General features: G+C 44.3%; 1 protein-coding gene across 1 annotated transcript in view; it reads right to left on the bottom strand.

Moving 5' to 3' along the window:
* Positions 1-4,459: 4,459 nt before the first annotated feature.
* The window catches only part of PLBD1 (phospholipase B domain containing 1), a gene marked incomplete at its 3' end in the record, with an annotated part of 41,541 nt that continues 19,361 nt past the window's right edge, over positions 4,460-26,639 (bottom strand). Inside the window, exons 5-11 of the mRNA XM_082311081.1 lie at positions 21,061-21,225; positions 19,416-19,560; positions 12,517-12,717; positions 12,265-12,405; positions 7,609-7,794; positions 6,310-6,416; positions 4,460-4,627 (exon numbers count right to left, since the gene is read on the bottom strand). Of these exons, the coding sequence (XP_082167207.1) occupies positions 4,460-4,627; positions 6,310-6,416; positions 7,609-7,794; positions 12,265-12,405; positions 12,517-12,717; positions 19,416-19,560; positions 21,061-21,225 (1,113 nt within the window). The remainder of the gene's footprint in view (positions 4,628-6,309; positions 6,417-7,608; positions 7,795-12,264; positions 12,406-12,516; positions 12,718-19,415; positions 19,561-21,060; positions 21,226-26,639) is intronic.

The raw sequence follows: 26,639 nt of genomic DNA, 5'->3' as shown, positions 1-26,639 counted from the left end.
GTAGACTAGTGTCTGTGTCTGTGTTACCTGTAGTGGGGTTTTGTCTGACAAGCCTGAAATTTATACTTTGAAATAAACTACTGGGTTTTTAACATTTTGAGTCACCTGTGCTTAGTTCCAGACATCACAGGAGACAACTCGCTGAAGAAGAGCCGGGTGTGTGCTCTCTCCCTTCAGCAGTGCCGTCACCGGGAGGAGGGGTGCTGCAGGCATTTCAGGTTGGCCGGCTTGTTGCCACCTTGCTCAGGTAACGTGGAGCAGCAATGGTTTGGCTCTAGGTCATTCCCAGAAAGTCAGCTGCATGATGCTGCCCTCCCAGCCTTCTCACAGAAGCAAAAAAACAAAAGCAATGCTTTAACTTCTAGAAAATCACCTTCCAGGCGCTTTTGCAAAGCAAAGAGGGACTATGTATCCTGGACAGACAGAATCCAGTAACTTGCACCCCAGAGGGGGACAGGAACGGAACCCAGGTTGCTGGTGCTACTCCCCTCTCCCTCCAAGGGGCTGGGTTTGACCTCTGAAAAAATGGTCATTCTTTTAGCAAGAGACTTGGGACAAAGTGCAGGAGCCGCCTTTGGTTTTTCACAGCACCCTTAAGCATTAGAGCCCTGAGCCTGCAGCAGTGGTCTCAGCAAGCCTGACTGTCCGTGCTTCTCAAGCCGGGGGCAAGCTGTTGTGCACAGAACTAATTGCATCAGTCAAGGGTAATGACATCAGGGGTAATAAAAAGGATATTTTAATGCAGGCATCAAGAAAGTCTCTGCCCCCCACCCTGTTGCCTTTCAAGGGTAGAAGCCAGGTATAGCACCATGACATAACGTGGTGCAATTTAGCTGAGAACCAATAAACTGCCTTACTAGAAGGCAGTATAGTAAAAGCTGCCTCTTGGACCCAACTCTGCTGCCAAATTGCATGCAAATTGAGTACTTAAAAGTTTGAGTTATTTATGTGCCTACCCTGAGTTACTGCTGAGCCCATACTTCAAGGGCATATAATTAATTTGTGACAGTAATAATTAGTTTTCTGGCACTTACTTACTTACTTATTAAAACTTGCTTCAAGTGACAGACCAAAAGGTGATGGACTGTTGTGAAGTGATGCCTGAACACGATTACACTTGAAAGTCCAGAGTGTTTCTCAAACTGCCTATTTAGAATAAGAATATACATACTGCACATAGTTTAGACCATTGGTTTTATCACAAAATATACTGCAACCACTGTGCTGAAAGCACTCTCGTAATTGCAGTTTGTGCTGGTATAAAGTGAATAAGTGAACATCCAGAGCCCGCCCTCTGTTTTGCTGCAGGGCAGCTTTGCCTGGTATGTCTGGGAAGAAGTGTTACAACCTGAGAGCAGGGTGTGAAAAAGGAGGGCAGCTTCTCCCACAAAGCCCTCTGCTTAGAGCACACCTTCCCATTTTTTTCCCAGTGAGAGCTGCAGAGGGGAATAAGGTGATGAAAAAAAGACCTTTGAGCTTTATGCCGCTGCCTGAGAATTAAGCAGTCGGTTCTCTCTTGCCCCTGCCTGTAGGTGCACGCACCCCCCCCTCAGTCTTCTCCTCCAGTTCCTGACGTTGCTGTGCTGGGGAGAGGAGCTGGATCCAGCTGCTGTGGTTGTGGTTGGCAGATCAACCCGGGCTGGCCTGCTGACAAAGGGAGCATGCACGGCAGCACAGTAACAGACATGCAGTAACTTTTAACAGCACAACCATCAAAGGCAAAAAAAATAGCCACAGTCACATGGCTTAGAGTCCTAAGGCTCATAAGGTCCCACTGATGTAAACATTTACTCATAGAAAAGGGCTCTTAGAAGTCGAGCTCTCTTTTCCCACAACTCTGGGTTTGAGCACAGCTCCTGCCTCAGGGTAGGAGGTGGGAGAGAGGCAGAGCTCCCATTCCCCTGCATATTTACAAATGGGCCTGGCCTTTCTGCTGTGTGCGGCCACTCTCCGCAGGGGGAAGCATCCAGGGGTGCCCTGATCAAAAACACTGTTCAACACAGTAATCAGTTGGCAACTTCCCGGTTCCTGGGGACCAGCTTTTAAATAATACTCCTCCATTAGTATTTTTATATAAGATTGGCTGAAAAGGCAGTAAATACAACCTGCACTGTTGCTGTGTTGCCTAGGAGTGACAGTCAAGTAGCAAACAGCCATCCTCCAGCCACTCTGTGCTTCCAGTCTCAAGCAAGCTGCTGATTCTTGGGTCTCTGCTTGCTGTCAGCTCAGATCCCTGTACTGCCCTTCGTGACGCAGCTCCCTTCCTTCTGCGTGTGCTCCTAAATACCTGTTGCAGCCTGTTCAGTTCAGGCCAATCTGTGGCAGTTGCTCTGTAGCTGCCAGTCTCCAGTACAGGACTTTAAAACGTGTCTCTCAAGGCAGTGATCAGCTGCAAACACCTGAGGGCTACACAAAAAAAAAGTGCTTAGTTTGTATTTGGCGCTTGTGCAAAAAGCATCAAGACTGCTGCCCTGCAAGGCTGGAGCTGCAATCAGAGCATCCCTGCGACAGCTCACAAAGCTGACAGACCAGGCAGAGGGCAAGACACCCTTGAGGGCGGGCCAGCAGGAACAACAGACAGGCCTTCACAGGCTCCCAGCAAACAGCACAAGGTGAGTGACACGTGGCAGGTAGAGCTTCCCTGCCCTGGGAGCTGCCAGGGCCCAACACAGAAGCAGGGCTGTTTGGCTGAGCGCTGCTGTGCATGCTCAGGCGGCCATCACAAGTCCCCACTGCCCCACTGCCCTTCATTCAGCACAGCTGGAACAGGGCGGGGGGTGGAGTTGATTGCAATTTTTTTGATTGCAAAACATTACGTGGAGGTGGTCTATGTGCACACAGCTTGGGGCAAGGACCTGCCCCACAGGGCCAGGGCTGACACAGGGGCCAATGTCCCTGGGGTCCCAGCTGCAGGCGAGCAAGACACCTTCACTAACAGAGAACCTCGGGGGTGCTACATTTAAAAACTGTGGCTAGGGGTGCCTCCTCCTCACTGCCTCTGGCAGAAGGCAGCTGTGCAGCCCAGCCAACTCTTCTGGCTCGTAAGAGGCACCAAGTGAACAGCACATCCCCCTCTAGCACAGGCACAGCTGCAATGGCAGATACACCCATGCATATACTTACAAAAAAGCAGCTCTGTGGCGAGTACTTCAGCAGTTTTACAGTCATTTTATACAGTGCTCTCCTGCCCCTGTATCCCACCCACTCCTCCTACCCCTGCACAGGACACAGATGCTCCCTCCAGCCTCTCGCACATACCTCCTTCTGCTCCAGCAAACAAATCACTTCAGTCTTCGCACAGATTTTCATCCTCAGCAAAAGCTTTCTTGTAACTTGTGGTCTCCTTCTGCCCGTGAGGGAAATCAGCCCTACTGTGACAGCCAAGTATTTAGGCTAGAACCTCACCCCTGCTGCAGTAACTCACTCCCCATCACACAAGATAAAACTCCAGGGGCCTCATCAAAACCTCACGCTGCTCATCCTTCACCTTTGTAATACCGGGCAGTTGCTTTGCAGTTTAGCTTGGACTGCCAAGGCCATGAGGCAAGCGCTGTTTATTCTGTTTTACTTAATTACAGGTATAACATCTAGCACAAAACAGCCCAGTGACTCGACTCCTCAGTGTAAACATAAGTAACTAAAAGACTAATATGTAAGAGCCTTGGCCCCCACAGCCATCTTACTGTCACGTTCCACCTCCATAGGCAAAGAGGTCACTGAACAGCTGCATGGGCCGACCACTAAGAGACACATTGCACAGAGAGATGCAGACTTTTCCTGCTGCTGCACTGCAGCCTGGGGCAGGGGGGAGCCTGAGGGGTGGTATTTCCAAAAGCATCAGGCTGCTTTCAGAAATCACCAGGCACATCTCTTCCACACACTACCTTTCACAGCCTGACCGTCAGACAAAGGAAATCTTGCAAAAGCCCCGCTCTGTGTGCCTGTTGTCTACTGATCTGCTGTGGAGAACGGCAGCCTTGACTCTTTGCTAGTGACATTCCTGGATGAGAAGCATTTTGCAGCACCTGCTCAAACAAAAGGCAGACATCACACCAGCACAGAGATAAGGCCACCATGGCCCAAAGCAGCCACCGGGCTTGGCCCAGCCCTGGAGGCAGGTCCCATGTTGCCACCAGAGACAGATCGCTCACTGACGACATTGCAGTTCACTCCAGCTCTGCGAATAGCTGTGATGATGGCTCAGATCACCGAAAAGCAGTGCCACACCTGCTTCCCATCAATCCGAGTCAGAGGAGGGGCCATCCAAATAGCTCCGAAGAGCTGAACACGCACTGGGCTGCACAGAGGCAGCCAACATCGGTACAAAGAAGCGCTTAGCAAGCAGGACAGGGGAAGACAGGTAAGGCACAGGGATGTGGGCATCCAGGTCAATTTATTACACACAGGAATGAAAATTTCCATTAAAAAAAAATCCCATTTGGGAATATTGATGCTGGTTTTACAGGATCGGCCGCATGGTGACAAAATGAAAGTTGTATGATTCTGGCAGGCCCTGGTGTCGTGTGTGGTTAAACTGCTTCCAAGTGAAGACAGGGAGACCGCCCTGTACTGGGGGGCCATTGATTGCAGTGGCTGTGAACGCTGAAGCCAGGCGGAAATCTGACACCTGTAATAAAGGACAGGAGTTCAGGGCAAAATGGTGGCACGGTGTTCGACATGCACCCATCCCACAGAGCGGGAACAGCTCCAGGAGATTTGATGGCAATAAAGAAAGTGAGCAAGGGGAAACACATGCCGGTCAGGTGGCACGGTGTTCGACATGCACCCATCCCACAGAGCGGGAACAGCTCCAGGAGATTTGATGGCAATAAAGAAAGTGAGCAAGGGGAAACACATGCCGGTCAGGCAGCACTCCTCCCCTGCACAGAGGCATCCTCAGCCACAGAACAGCCAGCGCGAAGGGCAGCAGCAAAGCACGAGCCCACGCTGCCCTCTAGCCCTTGCGCTATCCATGAGAGAGGCAGCACGTCTGCCCTCAGGACAATCCTTCCTGGGTTTGGGTCTCTCCAAAAGAGCTGGAGCTGCAGCAGGCAGGCTAGAGGGTCCGACCTAAGCTCTGCTGCGTGTTAAGCACTTGGGCTGTCCCCCGGGGCACCGTCAGGGTAATTTAGGAAAGGACAAAGGCAGCTCAGAGTTAATGATGCTGCCCAGACCCTGCCCTGTTCCTTCATTATCTCCCAAGAGGTCCCCAGCCTGCTCCATCTTCCCAAACTCAGAGATACTAACATTGCCTTTAGCGTTTACAACAGACTGGCATTAGCTTCACTGCCAGGTTTTGCATCTACTATTTCTCTCCATGTTTCTCTCAGGTCCCCCGTCCTCCCCCAGCCCAGCCCATTCCCCTTGCCTAACTGTGCTGGCAAAGGGGTCACAACCAGCATGCACTGACCTGCTCCCTTACCAGACACCCCAGACAGCAATTTTCTGGATTCATCTCGTAATAACCACCTCTGGGAGCTCCTACTGGCCACTACAGCAGGCAGCTGGCCTGGGCTTGTGCAAGCTGAGTGGGGACACAGCACTGGCAATGCCAAAACAGCCTCCACATCCTAGCAGCCAAACTCACAATCCAGAAATGCAGCAGGCTCGTCCCCACGGGATAAAGCACCGTACAACCAGGGCTGGGCAGCTGCTTACTCAGGTATTGCCCCTCACAGTGAAAATACCATACAAGCTGCCTGGAAAAACTGCTGCTTTCTCCAGGACAGTGGGTCTAAGGATTTTCCCACATTCCCCCAGAAAGCCAAGTGATCTTTACCAAACTTTGTTCAAAACAGTTTCACAGAGAGGTGGAGCCCTGGAGTAAGGTGACTCACTAGAGAGCCAGGCTTTTGCAAAGGTAAAGGTAAAGTGAGGCTGAAAACACACTCCTGTGGGCTCTGGGCAGGCACCCACAACAGTCCCCATGAACAGGAGGCTGAGCCTATGCAACAGTCACCTTCCTCAAGTGATGTGAAGACTCATTTCAGCCTTCTCTTATGCTCCACTTCCTGCAAGGCTTTGGGGTTTAACCCCTAAACACCACAAGTTCCCATGGACATCATTCTTTTGCATACCTCCCCCTGTATCCTCTGCCACTGTGCCAGGACTGGTGGCAGGGACAGGAGATAGGACTCTGCACAGAATTGCCATCTCAGGATCTGCCCAGGCACTGGGAAAGCATGAAAAGAGGGAACAGACAGGCCTGACCATGCCTGCCCTAGCACAGGGAAACATGCTACAGGTCTGACAGGAGCACAAACAGGCTGCAGCAAACATTCAGCAGATATTGAAATTGAGGTAAGTTACCTTGGAGTCATAGCAGCCTGCAGGCACTGGAAAAGAAGGATTCAGGTCTTCCCGGCAGCAAATGGTGTTGCAAGGATTGCGTTCGGCATAAGGATCACGCTGGTAGTCTGGGGAGAAATGTGGTGGGAGGGAAGGAAGGAAGAAAAGAAAACAAATTAGTCCCCTCCCAAAAAGCCTCTACTACTGTTGCAAAGTGCCCTAGCCACTAAAAGCTGGGTAAGTGCGCTGCCAGAAACACAGGTCTATCACATTGCTCTCATGCTCCTCCACAGGTACCAGCTGGAAGTCAGTGCTTGAGACAGGACATTAAGTACACAAGCTCCTAATCCAAGTCCATACAGCTGTTTCTGCAACCCAGGGGCACCACTGCCAACCTCTAACCACAAACATCTGCAACTCCACATGATGAATGCTTGCAGGAACTTTGTCAGGAGACAAAAGCAGAAGAGAAAGGGAAGCAGGAGGGAAGGGAAGGAGAAGTGCAGCAGTGAGAGCCTTTGTTTTCCTGTTCTGGACTAAAATAAGTGGCAAAGAGCAAAGTCTTTGAACACCCGTTGTAGTAGCTGAAAACTAGGAGGGGAAGGTGGACAAGCCTCAACGTCTATGAGCATGCTGCTACTCACAGCCCGAACAGTAGCAATACCCCACCCTGGGAGAGGCCTCCCAAACCCCAAGCCCGGTAATCAGCATGCTCCCTATAATTGGGAATAGAAATATAGCATCTAAAGCTATCTGTACTTAGAGATGGGCTTAGCGAGAAGTTAATTAAGCTGTTTTCAATCCAGTTAAGGAAAACCCTGTCAGGGAAAAGCAGAGCAGAGCACTACCTACCAGAGATCATTCTGCCTGAACAAGGAGAAATGGGGGGGGGGAGAAGAAAAAAAAAAAAAAAAAGGCCAAACTGACTTGAAGTTTTACACTGAATTCTCTTGGTCTGATCTGACCTAATTCTTGCTTAGGATTGAAGGCTTCCAAGATCGACAGGCTGTAGACATATTGGGTAACAGCAGTCTACAGAGTCTCTCGGAGTGTCAGAAGCTCTCTGGAAAGGTCAAACAGCAAGCCCGAGGACCCTTGTTCAAGAAGGAACCCAGTCTTTTTTCTGTTAGAGTAGCTTTTGCCTGGTTTCCTACCTCGACAGTAAGCTTGTGTTACCTTTTTGCTTTGTGTGTACTCTGCACCTAGGGTAATACAACTCTGATCTGTATGTGAGGCTGCAGCTTCCCACTATAAACCAAGAAATAAAAGTAACACTGCTTTATTAAGATCAGCTCCACAGTTCACAAGCAAGTGACTTACTGTTGTATCTCATGATGTACTTCATGCTTTCCAAGTTGGTCACCCTGCCCTGGTCTCGACGGAAGATTTTTGCTCTTGGAGCAAGTTCATAAGAGAAATCCATGCCATACTTCTCAACGTATGCTGCATACCCACTGAGATTGTAAATCTTTTCATGGAAAGGGATATTGTATGAAGGCCAGTAACCTGCCAGAGACAAAACCCAATCTGTTAATCACTTAGAAATGCCAAATGCTCTTGTTTCTATCAAAAAAGAAAAATAAACCATTTTCCATGTTGCATTGCCTTAACAGCACGTTGAAGAATAACATGTCAAACTGGTTTGAACACAAGAAAATAAGGCAATAGTCACTGGCATGACCAGGGTTGACTCCCAGTATAACACCACTGGAGACTGTACCCAGGCAACCCACCCCCAGACTTCTACCCCAAGGACTCATCCTGCAAAACAGCTGAGATCAGACTTGCAGGAGTTTGAGATGAACACGCAGAGTAGCCACAGCCCTCCTACAGAGGTTTCCCTGCTCAGCCTCAGAGGAGTGTAAGATCATTTAGGTCCACCAAACTTCCCAGCAAGAGGCTTGAAGTCACTCCCTTCTCCCCACTCTTTTCCCATTTCACCAAGGCAGAGTAATACACCCGTGCTGAGATGTCAGGGACAGACAGACAGACACACACAGACCACAGAGCTAACATGGGTCAACAGGAGGCAGGTCAGCAAACACCACACACACACACATGCTTTGTGCAGTGGTGGTTGGACAGCTGTGGTTGCACACACTGACAAGGAGAGATGGACGATAGCTGCATGTTTGCCAGTATCTTTCTTTGAGGGTTAAGAAGTGATTGATCAGCAGAGCAGAGCCCTGCCCTAACTTTTCCAAGAATAAGTGTAAATCCTGCAGTTTTGTTAACTCTAAAGAGCAAGGTTACCAGCCAAAACTCCAGAGAGAGTTTTAGGTAGGCGACATACAACTGCCTGAAACAAGACTAGTCTAGAAAGCAGAAAAGCTTGTGGAGAGCCAGGAGACCATCCAGGTCAGGATCTGGGTACAGCAAGTCCTGGAAGAAATAAAAATAGATATCTGTACCTTAACGTTTAACTGTTTGGGCTTTTGGGGGGGTTGGGGGGGGAAGGCGGGGTGCGTTTTTTTTCTTTGTTTTTTTCAAGGCAGGCACCAAGGAGTGTTTAGGCAGGGAGCATATAACATGAGCTAGTCCCAAGAGCAGCACACTTTCAGGTTCTCTCCAAAGTACTAGCATTCCTGTTGTCAGGATGTTGCTTCTCAAATCACACACTAGGATTTGGCTTAGAGATTTACTATCTAGACACTGGTAAATGCAGTGCTCCATGTATTAACTCCAGCCCAGCACAACGTGAGGAGTCTGGCCGTAAGATGCTCAAGAAAAATCAACTGGGACTCACTGGGAGCGATATACACAGATACAAACCAAACTTCCTGAGGGACAGATATGCAGACAGCATAAGCACTGGAACGCTGTCTGAGCGGAGGCCTTATCAGCTTGGGTCCTGCCTAGCATGCAGCAGAGACTGGAATGCCCTATCTGCTGGCATTTGCTTATGTGACCTAGAGCCTACCTGAAGGAAACAGGTTATGTACATGTTGTGTTGTAACACAGGCATCCTCCAGAAATGAGCACGCTTGTCAGCCTCTCTAATGACGCAAGCCGGAGGATACAGATACATCAGTTTCCAAACCAGCGGGGTTTAGTTGCGATTCAAAAAGGTGCTATTATCTCACATGAACGCAGTGCATACAGATGACCCCCTTCTCTCACCTGGAAAAACTTTTTGTTTAAATTTCTAAAACAGAAGAAGGTATTTGAAGTTCTCTTCCAGCAAGAGCTCTGCTGTGCCTCATGCTCTGCAAGACTGCAAATCCCATGCAGACAGTGCAGCACCCAACCTAAGGCAGCCTTTACCCAAGGGCTACTATAAGCCAGTGAAACCTGCCTGTTAGGCCTGGCAGGGTGAACAGTGACACAAACAAGTCAGAGATGGTGTAAGGCTGAAAGCGGGGTGAGGAGGACAACATGAAGGCAGCAAAAATTCTTTGAAACAAAATGCCTTCCTCCTCTGCCCATTAGAGGAAGAGATCTCAGCAATATTGAGAGGCAGAACAACAAGAAGATATGGCAGAAGAGAGTGAGAGCCCAGGTTCTGATCTAATGTGATGCTTTTGATGCTGAAATGGATGCATTACTCACTCATCATCAGGAAACATGAACTGCAGCCCACTCCTGTGCCCCATCCCTATACTAAAGACTGTATTGCTCTCTCCCACCTCCTCTAAAGGATTCCTGAGTTTTCATTGTCAACACACAGAAAGCACCTTGACATCTTTGCCTGGAAAGGGCAACATAAGAGATTCCTGGTTTTTAGAACTGACTTGCACTGGCCTACAAAACAAGCAGACAGAAGCCATAAAAAAATCTTTCCATTTTGAAACACTTCTAAGAAACTGCTTCCTTTTTCCTCAGATACAGGGCTTGCTATATCAATGCCTGCCTTTGTTCACCTGAGAACTCAATTCTCGTTCTTCGTTGTTTCTAGGTTTACGCTTGAAAGAGACTTAAAAAGCCAATGCTGTTACAAACTCACTCTGACCAGGCCAGAGTGTCAAAAGTGCATTATCTTTGGATGTCAGCTACAAGGCAATCATGGAGTGTGCCAGGGTCAGCTACTCTACAAATGCTTTAAGCCAGCACTGCTCTTGAGAAAGGCAAACTCCTTCACCTGGGCTGCTCCAAGCACCAGGGAACAGGGCAGGGGCCTTGATGGGACTTGTCTGGTGTCCTGCGTGGCACAGAGGAGTCCAGATCTGCTGCTTACAGGAGCAGTGCTGGCTTACAGCAGCTGAGGTCTCTAAGCCAGCACTTCTGCAGTGCTTAGCCCACCCTGTGGGCTGAGGGCTGTCCTTCTCATGTTTAAACTCCCAGAGACTGACTGCTGTGTTATCCAATACACACAAGGTACTTTCAAATACCTGGGAAAAGCCATACTGTAAATGTAAAATAATACATAGCTTCTAATACATGCTGCCACCTTCAAGAACAGAGCAGCCACAAGATCTCCTAGGAGGGAGTAAGTGGACACTGTGTGCCCAAGCCCAGAGGCTGGGGTCAGTCCTACAGGGAATCCCACACAGCAGCTCTCAAGTCACTGCTGAAAAGGAACTCGGGGAACGCTCTAAGCCTGGCCTCTCTGCACAGGTGCAGCACTGCCGTGATGGGGTTGCATTGCTTCAAGTGCCAGAGCTAGAGGGTCTCTAGTAGCTTGTTTGTCTGCACCACAATCCACAACACAGAACAGAGAAGCCCAAGGCATTTCATCATCTGAACTACACAAAAACACTGGAAGATGAGAGGTGCAACAGCCTACTTTCACATCTTCAACAGATAAAGGAGCCAGAGAAGCATAACGGAGAGACATGGGATTTTTCCAAATTATTGATAAGAAACATCTCAAAGCCATACTGACATTGTGGCAATGCCTAACGTAAGCCAGAACTTTCCAAGGAGCCAGACACAAGGAAAAAATCCAGAGGTAAACAACTCCAGCTGCCAACATAAATGTATTTCCAGTCATTGTGATGATGAAGAGCAATTCACCAATTCACCTCCTCAGCATGTGATTAGAGGAGGGAGCACAAAGCACCAGGCACACTCAAATTTGTGGAATAAGGTCAGGCTTTTGGATGCTGACAAAGTGTCTAGAAAACACTTGTGAATGAAACCTGACAGTGGGTGTTTTGCTTCACCTAGATTTTTGTTTATTTGTTTTCCATCAAGTTGCTACTAGTCTTACCAGGGATTAAGGAAATCTTCTAAAAAGTAAGTATTTATCAGATGACAGAGCTCCAGAAGAGTTCAGGAGCTGAATAGAACTTCTCTCGTATTTAAAAGCTCATCTCCTTGTAGCGTGACCCACTCACCAAACATTTCAAGTAGCCCACAGCATCACAGTTATTTAGTAGTTTCAAATAGACCTCAACTTTTTCCTCATGGGTCTCTAAGATAAGGCAAAATAATACCAGAAAAAGCAAGCAAGAAAAAGCAAGCAAGAAAAAGCAAGCAAGAAAAAGCAAGCAAGAAAAAGCAAGCAAGAAAAAGCAAGCAAGAAAAAGCAAGCAAGAAAAAGCAAGCAAGAAAAAGCAAGCAAGAAAAAGCAAGCAAGAAAAAGCAAGCAAGAAAAAGCAAGCAAGAAAAAGCAAGCAAGAAAAAGCAAGCAAGAAAAAGCAAGCAAGAAAAAGCAAGCAAGAAAAAGCAAGCAAGAAAAAGCAAGCAAGAAAAAGCAAGCAAGAAAAAGCAAGCAAGAAAAAGCAAGCAAGAAAAAGCAAGCAAGAAAAAGCAAGCAAGAAAAAGCAAGCAAGAAAAAGCAAGCAAGAAAAAGCAAGCAAGAAAGTCTATTTTTCCCTCCCCTGCTTCTAAGAAACACAGATGCCCACATTTCTGCCACAGCATACAGGAGAAATGAATACAACGTAATAGACCTGGATGCTTATGCAAAGCTTTCTAACTTGAAACTGAGCACTAGTGTTCAATAAACCCTTCCCAGGTACAAAGCAAGATTCTCCATCAGCTGGCACAAAGAGATGGCTTTCCTAAGCCAGGAACTATTATAGGAGCTATTACCTTTCCGGAGAACATTTGTTTGATCAGAATACTCCACAAGGGTTGGGATCTGCTCAACAATGTACAATGCACCATCATCAAGGCTCTTCCGCAGCTTGACCTTCTTCAGGTCCAGCACCATGTACTGATTGTTGTAGGTCCCTAGGTATGAGAGCAAAGAGAGAGTTACATGTCCTGCTGGGGGAAGGAAAAGGGTACAAGGGGCAAAGGGAACATATCTTTTTTTTAAGATTCATATGAAAGTGTACTTACCAGAGTTGCACTTCGAGAAGGTTTCTGCCCAAGTTTTGCCACCATCTGCCATCATGTTAGCAATGCGGACCCTCTGCCAAGCCAGCAGGGATTCAGGCACCACTTGCTTCATGAGGGTTTGGTTGAACACACTGTTGGTAGTCTGCAACATTACCAAGCCGCTGCCTAGTATGTAAAAGTCATCCAAGGACACCAAAAAGCCTTAAACAGCAATAACACAAAATTTGTTATCTTTGTGAATCTTTGATATACTCATAGAACAAAACAGAGAGACAAGGGAAGATGATACGAATGAGTTAACGCATGTGTGTTTGAAATCAAACTCTACAAACATTAAAGATGAGGTGGCAACTTCTGCAAGTGCTTTAAGCCCATCTGTCAGCACAGTTTCTCATTTGTCATGCTTTCAAACACACAACCTAATTCTTTGTCTAGAGCATTTGCTTCATGTTTGCATCCCAAGCTTGGAAGTTTCTCCTTCATATGTCAAGCCATGTCTTATTCTTATGCTGAGGATTACATACTGTAAATTCCTAGTGAGTAAGTTTTTAACAAAGAAATTCCTTTTAAAAAAAAATACAACAACGAAAAGCAAAACAAAAGTACAAACTCCACAAAGATATTTTCATCAATCTGTTTCAGATTTAGATTTTTTATTCTGTAAGGACGACAGGTATTCCTTTAAATTAATCCCTTCTGGACTAAATCAAGCCAAGCAGAAAAATCTTCCTTCTAGTTTAATCTTTTCCAGTCTAACTATTCTTAAAAGCATCTCCAAGAAGTGGGCACCTCTTAAATCATAAACCCCATCCTGTATACGAGAGCAAGTTTTACCTACTCCTCTTTCTGACATGTTGTCATTGGGTTTTTTATGCCTATCAGCCCTGCAAACTCAACACAGCAATGGATCTCTGGGCAGGATTCCCTTCCAGGTTACATGCCAACAGAAGTATTAGGTCCAATAGCAGATCCCACACCAGGAGGTGGTATACAGAGCTGCAAAGGTCAGCTATAATGCCATGGATAGCATGGTGACTACTTACAAAGCAGAAATAACTTGACTCTGAGATTCCACAGCGGATACAGGGCTGCCAGGTTGGGGAAGAAAGGTTAACTGAGCTCCTGATGGGGAAGTCATCCAGAACCTGGTCTCTTGCTAATGAGTTTTTAATGGTATCACTCTTCAAAGAGTACAAAATGCTAAAATGCTGCACAACAGTGTAGCAGTTGAGTTCCACTATGAAATCTTCTACAGCAAGCTTTATTAATGCACTCAGCAAGTACAGAGTCATTAGGTCAGCAACCTATGACAGCCAGAAAGACGACTCAGCTCTGCCTCCTATTTCTGGGCTTTCATCAAAAGGCAGACCTCCTTCAAGCAAAAGTAATGTTTAAGGGTTCTGTTCCAGCAAGATTTCTTTGAAGTATCAAGATCCAGAAAAATATACTTTGTAGTCACCTGTTCTCTAAAAATACGTCAGTATAGAACCAGCAGAGCACCCTGGCAGCTTGTGGTTCCTAGTATTTTATTCTTGGAGACAGAAAAAGAGTGCCAATAAATTACGTACATCAACAGCAGAGTTCTTTCTCAAATAAGTAAGGACAAGAAGAGAAACACTCTAAACCTGGCTCTACCAGTCTGTTTTATACAAAGACATGGGATACTCCAGCGATAAACTGTGTAACAAGTCAAGTGCTTGCCCAGAGACAAGAAATGAAATTGTTAAACAGTTGTGATTTGAATTGAACGCCGATTCCCATGTGGGTGCCAATGCCAAGTGCCCTACTTCAAAAATAAACCAAATGACAGTTTTTCCTTCTTTTTCAATCAACAGCTGAGATATAACAGAAACTCAAGTCAAAGCAAGTGTCAACAGAAGGAATGATGCTGAATTACCTGAAGTTTGAACTCTGGAATTCAAATAAATCGCAAAGCTCAGCTAAGCTGAAAACAAGGGGATTTCCTTCTGGGCCTTAGTATTTACCAAGTTTTATCCTGCCGTGTTTTATAATACAGCATGCCCTCCATGATACACCATTACTAGCCTAATTATTCCGAGACGACATATACCATTTTGACTTAAGGCACAGGCACCCCCGAAGCAAAGGGAAGTCAGCGCACATATAAACAGGCTTACCAAGGGCAAAGAGATCCACAAAAATAAACCCTGGTTGAAGCCTAGAGATATCAGCAGATATTTGATGCCCTCTTGTGTCATTCTTGTCTTTTTAAGTATGTATTAGAATCTGCTGTAATTGAAAATGCCTTTTATGTCAACTGTATGGTTCACCTACTTTTTCTGTAAACCCATCTCCCATTTTTATCAGCAACTCTCAATCAGTTTTTTTCCTTTTCTTCTTTTTTTCCCCCTCCCTCCAACGAACCTCACTCTTCCTACACAGAAACAAGCAAAAGCATTTCTGATTACATCTTCTGGGTCTGAGGCATTTAGATTCAGGTTCCAATCACCACTGGAAAACTGAAGTTTCCAGAGACTGGAGTTTCATTCATCATGACAATATTAACCAGCCAAGCAAAGCAAAATATTTTTTGAAATCTGACCCACAGCGAGAGTAAGCACACCAAAGAGTATGCGGGGGGGGGGCGGTGTAACACATTCCTGGCAGCTATTGTTCCTAAAGAGGTAGGCTGCTGCTTTCTGAACCAGATGCCATCAGCTTTTTTTTGGTGTTTTAAAAGGTGGTTGTGCTCATTCAGGTACAGAAAGGGTCAGTATTACAGGCTGGAAGTCAGAGGCACAAGGTCTACCCATCACCTCACATGGATGAGAGTAGCTCCTGGCTGAGATGCTCAATGCTCTGGGTTATAAACACACTTGACAATGGGAAAGGAGATGTCTTCTCTGGATTGGCTTTCTTAATCCCATCGGCAGTTGCTTCTCATGCCAAGACTGAACTCCCACCAGCTGCCTGCCTTCCACTTGCAGACCTTTCCTAGGCACTAAGAAATAGCACATCCCACACTATAGCTCTGGCCTCTCATCTCCAAAGTGCATCAGACACTTTCCTCTGCTTCCCTCCAGGTTTTAGACAGATGTCGGAGGGAGCAGGGAAGCAAGAAATGGTCTGGCAATACCTGAATACAAGGGCTACCGCCCTTTCCATGTTTTGCTCCTCCTAGCTCTTGCTCAGGCTGTGGGGAAGGATAATGCTGCACTTTCTGATCCTGCACTAACACCAGATTACCTCAAAGCAGGGGACACTTGTTAGTTCTCTCTCCTGCCTTAGCAGCGCACATACAGCCGTCCATCAAGACAACTTGTGCTATCTTGTTCCCATGTCATAGCCTGTCTCAACCAAGCACGATCCTGACAGCAGACCAGAGGAGCAAAGGTGGCAGTAAAGCTCTTCTCAACTGTTTTGCTTAAACAGCTGAAGTCATAGTAACGTACCTAACGAGACTGTGGCTCAGCCCAGAGAAAGCTGGTCACTACCCAAACCAGAGTGCTTGGGTCCAAATGGTAGATTCCCCTTCTTAAATGGGGTTCAAAACTAACTGCTCAAGAAGAGGTCCATCCAAATGGTCAGAAATCTTGGGAGGTGCTGTCCAAGAAAAATTGCAAAGTTCATCAGTTAATTGGGCTCATTTCTTTAAATGCCTCAATGGGGCAGTGTAGAGCAGTAACTGCATCGTGAGGGGGCGGGGGCTTTCTCTCCAATGTTTTACTAGATATGTCCTGCAAAACACAGCACCCACCTCATCTCTGTTATCACATTTCTTACCTCCCCCCGCAATGAGCATCACTTCACTTAACATTTGTTAGCAACTGTAACATGTCTGTACAATTTAACTTCTCTCTGCTGTGCATAGATTCACCAACCACATTAAGTACTTCTGTCCAGAGCTTGAACAAGACACTGAAGTCAGGGGTGCCCAAGCATTCAGCTCAGACATTCCCTCCTTTCCAGAGGTACACAGAGCTGTCCTACATGCAGCTCTGCACAGATGCTTTCAATAGAAGAGAAAGCTAAGACTATGAGCAGAGTTCAAGTGAGGATTAGGATTAGAGTGGAAATGAGGAGTAAGTGGCTAAATCATCCTGCAAAAGCAGAGTTTACTACTATCGTTCATTTCCACTTGACTGTGCCCTTGCAGCGCTACTGTTGCTCTGAAAGGGACAAAGCAGCAAAGAGAGGACATGCTGTAACAGCGGACATTTGAGCGTGCTGGCAGGAATGTGGGGAACTGCTGGGGAAGCCAGGATAGACTCTGCAATTCCTGCCTGTCCTCCTACCTGCTCAATCACAGCAGAAGCCAGGAAGCGCAAGGCCCTCTAGCTGTACCATAATGCACACGCTGACATGCATCATGGTTAGTGAATAGTCTTAGATCCTTTGAGTCACAACAAATATTAATTTTTGCTGTGTAATGGCCTATCTTTTGAAATTCAGTAAATAAACAATCTGGACAATTTTACTCTGTCACCCCAGGAGAAACTGGGGAGTTGGCACATTCCTTCTGAGAAGGCAAATGACTCCTTGAAGCCTTCTGACACAGCTTTTGGAAAGCAGAAGAGTTTTACTTAATATCCAATCCACCGGATGACAGAAATCTTCTAATTACTCAGTTAGGTGTCACTGAAGGCCTGGAAGGACACTTGTCTTTTAATGCTCTTTGTTTCCTCCAAAAGTCAATACTTCTATGTACATTAGGATCATGTTACTATTCAGGAGAGCTTACTAGCTTGGCCTTTCTTACTGATTCTTAGCATTTATCAGGACGGAGAATAAAAGTGGGAACTTGCATGCAGGGAGAAGTTAGTCGTCAAGCTGAACCATGGCCAGGCCCTGCAGATTCCTTGGTCAGAAGCCCTGAAAATATAAGGCTGCATCTCATCACAACACAGAGTGGAGGAATTTGGCAGTTCCCTCCTTCCTGCGTGATGTCCCTAGATCATTACCAGGCCAGTGCTTTAGAGCTTACTCATCCCCTGGAAAACTGCAAGTTTGTGAACTAAACCCACAGCTAATGCAATTTGCTGTAGTCAATGGATTGTGCTTGTCTAGTGTTTGTGATAGTATCCTGTAATTAGGCAGCCAGTGAATACACTTTGCATACCACAGGTCTCTCAAACTTCACTGTAGCCATGGGAACTATGTTTTGCAACAGTTATAACTCATTTTTGTTGGTAGAAGTATACATTACCACATCACTGTGTCAGAATCCACCCGGCACAAGCAAGCTTTTAAATGAGCCATCTCTACAGACCTCAACAGTCTCAGGGAAGCGCACTGGGATTTTGTACACCAGTGAACAGACCCTGACCATTTCAGCATAGTAGTAGCTGATTTTCAGGTACCCTCCCATACAGCAAGCTTTATCAGTCTCATCAAAACAGAAGACTTGTATTTCACTTCATACAAAGAATCCACAAAAGGATCCCAGGGACATCACCATAGACACTCCCTAAAAATAAAATAATAAGTGTTCTGTATGGCTGATCCTGATCCCCAGTTTCAATCTGCAGCACAGTGCAGCGTGCAACAGTTGCGAAACAGAGCCACATTCTCCTGAAAGATAGTACTATCCTCAACGGTATTTCTGCTGAGAGATATGAGATCCAGAATAACCTTCTGTACATTCAGCTGATGAACAGAGCTCAGACAGAAACCTTGGCTTTCTACTATCTTACACAGGCTTGGCAAAACTCCTTGCAACGAGCAAGTGAAATTCCTCCAAGGGAATCGGAGATAAACCGAAGCTCTTGAAAGGCTATATACTTAGGCATTTGCCAGAATACCTCTACTCCTTCCTCAAAGCAAAAGTCTCAGCTGTCAGAAAATGCTGCATTCCTGAGGGTCACTGAGGAGGGTCAGAATACCACAGGGGGGAAAAAAAAAAAAAAAATTCCTTTCAACATGAAATGAATGCTTTTCAAAACCGTTTCCCAGTCACAGTCTCAGGAGTCCCTGCCACGAAGGACCCTTGCCTTTGTAGTAAGGCAAGCACAGTAATTCAACAAAGCACATTTTGAAATCATCAACCAACAAAATTTCATCAGAATCAGACAGTCTCCTATGGCACATACTTCAGTTCAAAAAGTGTATGAAGATTCTTGAGTGTTTGGGCATTTTTGAATTTGAAATTCCACCTTTAGAAGCTTATGCAGTGCTTATTCTTAGAGTCTTAGATTTGCTTTGGTTTTTCACGTTCAGATTTCTTGATGCTACTCTAGCAAGAGTACATATTTTTACCACTGAAACATTAACTGCTGGCAATTTCTAACATTCTTCCAGGAAACTTGAGAATATTATATGCTGACTAATCTTCCCAAGGGAGATTTTAAATATTCTGGCTGACTATATTGCTAACACATGAAATAAGCATAAAAAATACTGCCCTCTGCAACAGCTTATAGAGAAGCTGGAAGAGGGAGATGTGGCAGAAAAAAAAACGACAAACAACTGAAGGTTTGCTAACCTAACACCAAAGAAGTCGATGTAATTTCAAATGGTGAGTGTTTGATACCCTCTAATAATCCCATTACAGCACGAGTCATGCCACAGTAGTAAAGAGAAGCGTTTAAAACTGTTATTACCAAACATGCAACTGCTATAGGCAAGGTGAGAAGTTCAACAGTTGAGATGACTGCAGACTACTTGAGCAGAATTCAAAGCAGCATGTTTGTGCCAGAGGTAGAATATTTAACTAGTATTATTCAGAGCACTGAAGGTGATTAATCAACAACAAAAGACGATGACAACAACATCATGTTCAAGCCAGAAAATTGAAGACGACATTTTGTCCTCTTGGTGGCTAAAAGTTTTAAGGTAGATTGAAACCAGTGCTTGTTGAGGTATCATCCTTTTTATAGGCAAGTCATCTGCAAGACATGCCATCTTGGATAACTACATTGTTTTGGGTTTCTTGACTTTACCTGGATAACTGCTGAACGAGACACGGCTGGTGCTAGTGTCTGGATCAACTATATTGAAGTTCCAATGCTTATATATTCTCAGTGTGGCTGCATATGTGAACCAGCTGGAATGGGCAAAATATATATTCTCATATCCAGGTAGAACCTGGAAAACAGAAGCAGAAATATGAGTAATTTCAGACTATACTCTGCATGTTTTGTACTTGATAGAAACTGGGAGAACAACTTGTTTTAAGTAGCTTGATTAATTGCATTGTTCAAGAAGGAGCAGATTCTTGTGCTTTTAACTGTATACTTAACAATGAATTTCTGAAACCTCTGGAAATAATTCTTGCCCTTGTGCTGTTTTCAAATAATTAGCTGTTATTTTTTCAAAATGAAACAGCTTAAGGTTTTTGGGACACCTGCATCACACGGTATGTTTTGTTTCCCTGGTTTCCTCTTGAATACTTGTATTTACACATTCATATCAGCTCCCTGCAAACATAGACTCATAGAATCATTTAGGTTGGAGAAGACCCTTAAGACCATCGAGTCCAACCGTTAACCTAACACTGCCAAGTCCACCATCAAACCATGTCCCTAAGCACCACATCTACAAGTCTTCTAAATACCTCCAGGGGTGGTGACTCAACCACTTCCCTGGGCAGCCTGTTCCTTTCAGTGAAGAAATTTTTCCTAATATCCAGTCTAAACCTCCCCTGGTGCAACTTGAGGCCGTTTCATCTTGTCCTATCGCTTGCTACTTGGGGGAAGAGACCAACACCCACCTCACTACAGCCTCCTTTCAGGTAGTTGCAGAGAGTGATAAGCGTATCTAACATTAACTTAGAACATGCCGTTTCTGTGCAAATGCCTCTGGGTGACTTGGAAGTATGGAAGCAAATGCAAGTAAATTCATTTTGAAAAGGTAAATATATATTGATAGTACATCTTTTCAAAGTATTTCCTGGTTCTAAGACTTGTTGTTAGCTCAGAAACCTCTTGCTATAGGCAAATGCTTGAATGAATGCTTCTCAATTTAAGGTGAATATTGTTGCTCTGGGATACATGGGAGTCTCCATATGCTGACTAGATCCTTGATAATTTTAACTGAAAGATTTAATTGCCACCATGATGTATCAGACACTTATCTTAAAAGTGTGTTTTCTGTCATTACTCCCATTGGAAAGCCGTTCCAGAGTATCACTGTTAACACTTAGAAAACATCACCCACTTGCATCCCTTTGTTGTTGTGCTAGTACTGTCCTTTAGTTTAAGTAATCCTCTTCCCTTCCTCCCTGCTGATTTGCCCAGTGTGTTTGTAGACATTCACAATACCCCCCCTTCAGACTTCACTTGGCTAGGTGAAACAAGTCACCCTCTTTCAGTCTCCTCTCCATGTCAGTCCCTCATAAGTAAGTCTAGCAGCTTTTCATTGTCAATCTCCAGTTTTGGTTTGGTTTGGTTTTTTCCCCTCCCCTTGAACACAAGCGAGCAAAACTGGACCCAGAATCCTATGGAGGCACAAATAGTAACTGCATAAAAGCACCTTGATTGACAGGAGTCTATGCACATGCAACTTAAACACTGAATACTCCAGAAACGCAGGCTCATGACACTGCAAATCAACACAGTCACTGGAGATGAAGTTCTTGGTGCTCACCTTGATGAGTGCAGAGCAGTGACCCATATCCCACTGGTATTTCCCATGGCTTCCTGGCTCCACATTGCATTGTCCACTCCGTGCAGAATACTCAAATAATGCAGGAATGAGGTCCAACAGGTCTCCAACTGCATTCAGAAACTGGACATCAAAGATGCTCAGTGGCTGAGGAAAGGGAGAAAAGAGAGACCACAAAAAGCACTTTCAGACAGAGAAGCATCAGGACAGTCTCAGCTGTTAGAATTTTTCTTTTGCTCTCAAAGGAAGCTCTTATATGGTCTATGAAATACTTGCTCACAAGGCCCAGATGCTCAAACTCAGCATCAAATTAGGCACCTAGGTATCTTTAAGGGTCTGGCCCTTCTGGTGGCATTATCAATGCTAACATTTCTGAGAAAAAAAGGAGACGTTAGCAGTAACTTATGAAACTTTTGTGTGTCTTTGCAAACAGCATACCAATCAGCCTGCTGTTACTGTTACGCTGGGGTAATAGTAAGATTTCAGTATTTTTTTGTTTATCTAGATGCCTTTGAAGAGCCTTACATTGACAAATACTCTTGGGAGTTTTCGAATTTAAAGACTGAAATTTAGGACATCATCAGGACTGAGGAGGAGGAAACGAATGAGGGAAGCAAGATATGTTAACAATACTCATCAGGTATGGAACTAGTTGAAGAGAGGAAGTCAGTCAAAAGGCACTCCGCTATGCTACATGCTTGCAAAAACCCCTTACGGTTCGAGCTAGCCAGGGTTAACTACACACAACTCGTTGTGCAACATGCTCTTCAGAACCTTCTCTTAATTTGCCTCTTCAAAAAATAAGAGCTTAACAATGGTCTAACCTCAACCTTCAAAGACCGTTTTCTAAATCCTTCCTGTTCTTGCCTGCACCATGCCTTTAGTTAAGGCAAGGCTTAAGGAAAAGAAGTCAGAACACACGTCACTGTAGGGCTATGAATAGTAGTTTTAGAATAGGACATAATCACATAGCAAAGAAACACATTGCTTGCAATATAAATCACTGTTATTAAACTATATAGCTGACCTCTCTACAAACCCCAATAAAGGGAAGACAAAGACATGGAAAAAATAAACAGCGCCAAATCCATTTACTTTTTATTCAGAAGGCTAAATTCTGTATTATCCATCTGCTGTGTTGGCAGAGAGAATAACCAAAAGGAAAACCGAAAATAATGTAAACTCTAGTCCATATATCCCAGAGGAAGGAATTAAACCTTCCCACAATGCTTACCAAGACAAATGAGAAAAATAAGCCACTCTCACAACTAAAATCATGCATCGCAGAAGGCCCAACAGCAGCTGTACGTTGAGGAAGAAATTCAAAAGCAAGCTTTCATACATGTTACATTGCTTTAGCTCATCATGTTTTTGCTGTAGGGACCCAAAGAGGGAGCAGCAAAGGCCACAACTGATAAATGTCAAGAGATATATCTTTGGGTAGTTCTAAGCAACTCAGAGGTATGAATCATTTACAAACAAGTCTCAACAACTGCTATCTATCTCATTGGAACCCATATAGAGAGACTTCGCACTGTTTCAGCACAATTTTTCCCCATCCAGCTGCACTTAAAGGTCTGCAAGCCCACCACACAATGAGGAGAAACTGTTTTCCAATGTCCAATTTACACAGGCATTACTGTGCAGTACCACCAGGAGGGGAGCAAACAGGATTGCATATGAGAATGCTCGGCCAGCCCTGAGACATCTGACTTGTACCTGACATCCATTTGGCAAGTACATATTCTCCTCCATAAAGCCTGCCTTCATTGCAACATCTACAGGTAGCTACACTGATACTGCTGCAGCATCACTTGGAATTGCCTGTATATTTTAAAAAGAAGTTTCACATTTCTGCGCTATCTTACAGTCATTTCAAGTAAAAAAAATTCAGGAACTACTAGGAAGTCCATTCGAGCTAGAACAAAGGTGCCAAGCAAGGAAGCTTGGCACTTCAGAACTATACGCAGAGAAAGGTGGCCAGAGAGCAGGAGGAAAGACCCACTCAAACAAAGAAGCAAAGGTTATGTAAATTCCTAGGGTTCCACTGGGTGAGATTAGGCTGCCAGCTCCCAAAGCCAGCCAAAATATCAGAGAAGTAAAAGAGGAACTAGGTTGTTAAGTACCTACTAGGGTTCTGTTTCCATTCCCCTTTTGAGAGGGAAGCAAATTTTGTTCCAGTTTATTTCCAAGACCTCATTGCTCTGCTTGGATAAACCTGGTGTTGTGTTTAAGATCGTCTGATGCTCAGTGACATCACACAAGCACAGTGCACAGAGCTTCCCTGGAGTCTCAGTAAAACAATGCATTCAAACAGAAGACTTGGGCGTCTGCAATACAGGCTAAATCTGGAATTTCAGGAGTGGCCTGAGGAATCTGCCACAACACTGAGAGCCCCAGTTCGGGAATTATCACAGCCGATTTCCAGGATATATGGAGAAATCTTCTCTGGGAGGAGTTAATCAGTGTCCACCACCAAGAATTAGACAAAAAAAAAAAAAAAAAAAAAAGGCATGCATGATAACAAGTGCATAATATAGGGCATATTACAATCTTTTGTAATCACCTTCTCCCATCTCACACAGCAATGTCAGGAAAACTCCTTGCATGCATGGTTTACATCCTGAAGAAGAGTGAATGAATGAGCTAAATTGACAAGCAGAGAGGTGGTATAGCCATGACAAGAGAAAAAGTCCTTTTGTGTGGCTCCTCCTCTACAATACTGTCCTGAATAGTTTAAAAAAAAAAAAATGAAATTGAGTTTGAGGTACTTCAGCTGTAAGGAGAAATAGAAAGGGGAGCAGATAGGAGAGAACCAACCTCAAAGGCTTGTCTACATGGGACATTAAAATAGACCTTATTCTGCAACAATTGTTTTCCAGTAACTTCCCCATACGTGAGCATTCTCAATACAAAATAAGGAAGTACAAATAGAGAGCTGTCCTACAATCATTGTACTACTTAAAACTCTGACACCTCCTTATTCAAGAGTAATTTCCCTGTGTAGACAAGCCCAAGATTAATCACAGCGTTGGTAGAGCATTAGGTAGATGAAAAGGCTTAATATTCTTTGAGTGCCCCTCCTTCAGAAATTGTCTTAACAAAAGGGTTGGGTTTGTTTACTGGATATAAAATGTTGCTAAACCAGATGGAATAATGTCACACTTTGATGTCAAAATGTGAATACATTTTCATGTTATTCTTAATGATACCTGTAAATATCAAATTCAAAATACAGAAGTTTACAATATACATTGCCTTCATACAGGTCTCAATGGAAGCACCTACCTAAAACAGTCCTGCATGAAACCAGACTTCATGGAATTATAAAAAGAGTTTAGAACAGTACACTACAAAACATATGCTTCATACATATAGGAATAAAAAGAAAAAAAAAATATGTACTAGTACTACTATCAAACAGTTCAGAGTCCACACCAAATTTTCTTCCTGTAGTAAGGCTGTTATTTGTGGCAGACAATGGTTCTACAGTATTCAAGTGAAGCAGACCTGAAGTTTAGGGCAGAAAGAAAAATGGAACATTTCAGAGTGACCTGTGTGCACATAATCCAACTCTCATTTAAGCACTATGTGGATTCAGCATAGCTTCAAACTACCACGCATCGTACAGGACAATGGAACATCAGATCTTTTCACTTGTCTTCCTCAAGTAAGTACATACCAACTAATTCACCAAATTTAAAACTCCAGCTACTTGCAAGTTTGAAAAGGTATGTGTAGTGCTGATAAGAAACCTTGACACATGAAATGTGTAAGATTAAAAGCAGATTAGCTATTGATACAGCTTGTTTCCATTCTCCTGAAGAGGGAACAATTTTGTTCAACTTTGCCCAGTGCTCACTGTTGAAATCCACAGACTTTGTAAACACAGTCCCTTTTCTCCATCTTTTGGCCTATCCTTGTTAACCAACCAACTTCTCAGTGTTCAGGAGAACACTTTGTCCATGTACAAGCATTCATTGCATGGGCAGGGGGGACGGGAATGTAAGAACTTTGAAATCCATCTCCTCTCTTTCTCTTCCCCATGTCTCCGATCTTTTGGGAGCCAGGGGAAAAAGTAAGACTTCCCAGCCTTTCTTCTGCAGTGTTTAGCCTTCTTTTAAGCTGAGGACATTGGGGGGAAATTTCCCTCTGCACATAAAGAGTAATCACAGAGTAATCAGTTGCATTTAGAAGTATGCATAGTTTTTCCCAATAGCAGTTAGAACATGAGGCAACAAAATACAGCCTGTCATGTGTTGGGTTTTGGTTCAGTTTTGGGGTTTTGGCTGTTTGGGGGCAGGGGGAAGATAACAAAAGCAAATAAAAACACCACACAACCCACACATGAAATATTATCAATATTTCTAATATTCATTACCACTGTGAATGCAAACTACTGCACCACCAGAGATCAAAAGATAAACTTGTTCCCAATTATAATAATCCTAAGTCAATGCACATATAGAAAGGATTCTTTTTTTAATAAACAAAAGTAGTATCTACCAAAGAAAAGAAGGAAGAAGAGACTCTCAAAGCACCAAGGAAAACATGCAATAGGAATGAGATTTGCTTTTAAAACCATGCAGAATTTGTTGTGGGGGCTTTCAGTAACAAGTTTAATTATTTTTTACGAGTGAGAAATGAGCAGTGGAAATAGTAAATACTTGTTACTGCAGTTGTTGCCCAAAGAAAGATCAAAACAACATTGGATGAATTGAACCAAAGTATAATACTTACAAATAAAGAAAAAAAAAAAAAATCATCTATTAGGTGAATTTATTTGCCAAACATTCTTCTTACCAACAATCTCAGGGATTGAATAACAGAACCTTTTTAACATTCTAATAAAATGCACTGCAAGAACAAAGTTGAAAACAGCCTATTTGGAGGGCAGATGTTCTTTAATCACAAGGAATAAGGAAGATACTGTTGACCTTCTCAGGGGGTTTTTTGTTTGTTAGTTTAGTTGTTTTTTTGGGTTTTTTTTTTAAGTGCCAACAGTTTACAGAAGCTGGGTTGATTCTCAGATAAGTGGATATGTCAGAACTAGAATACTAGTCAGTAACATTGCATCTGCACCTGTTTTTATTGTCCACGTAAGCTCGGAGCAACAATCTTCAAGCTCTTCATTTCCTGAAGGGGATCCTAACAGCAGTAAATACATACACAAATAGCACTGTTGTAGCCTCATCTCCCAAAGGCATTTGAAAAGTAACATGGTACCCAAAGTGAACTGCATGTACTTTTGCAGAGCTGTCAGGTATCATGTTGATGCCAAAGAAAACCAAACATATAGGTGCAAAAGCAGCTGTCCAAACTGTACTCAAAGTAAGAAGTTGATGTTAACTTACTGGCTCTGGCAAACAGAGCAACCTGCAGCATTATCTCAAGTGAGAGATGCATACATGGGGAAAATTTTTGCTTTTAACAAAAAGACATGGATCCCAGCTTAGGTGATAATGCCAAAAGCTAAAATTGTGAATGGCATAGGAAGGAGTCGAAATAAATTCCACCATCTGCTCCAGGCACATTTGGGAAAAGAACTATATATATATATA

Source organism: Platalea leucorodia, assembly GCF_965183815.1.
Source record: "Platalea leucorodia genome assembly, chromosome: 4".
NCBI classification, from domain to species: Eukaryota; Metazoa; Chordata; class Aves; order Pelecaniformes; family Threskiornithidae; genus Platalea; species Platalea leucorodia.
The sequence above is the reverse complement of the archived record's forward strand: the minus strand, read 5'-3'. Positions and strand labels throughout refer to the sequence as shown.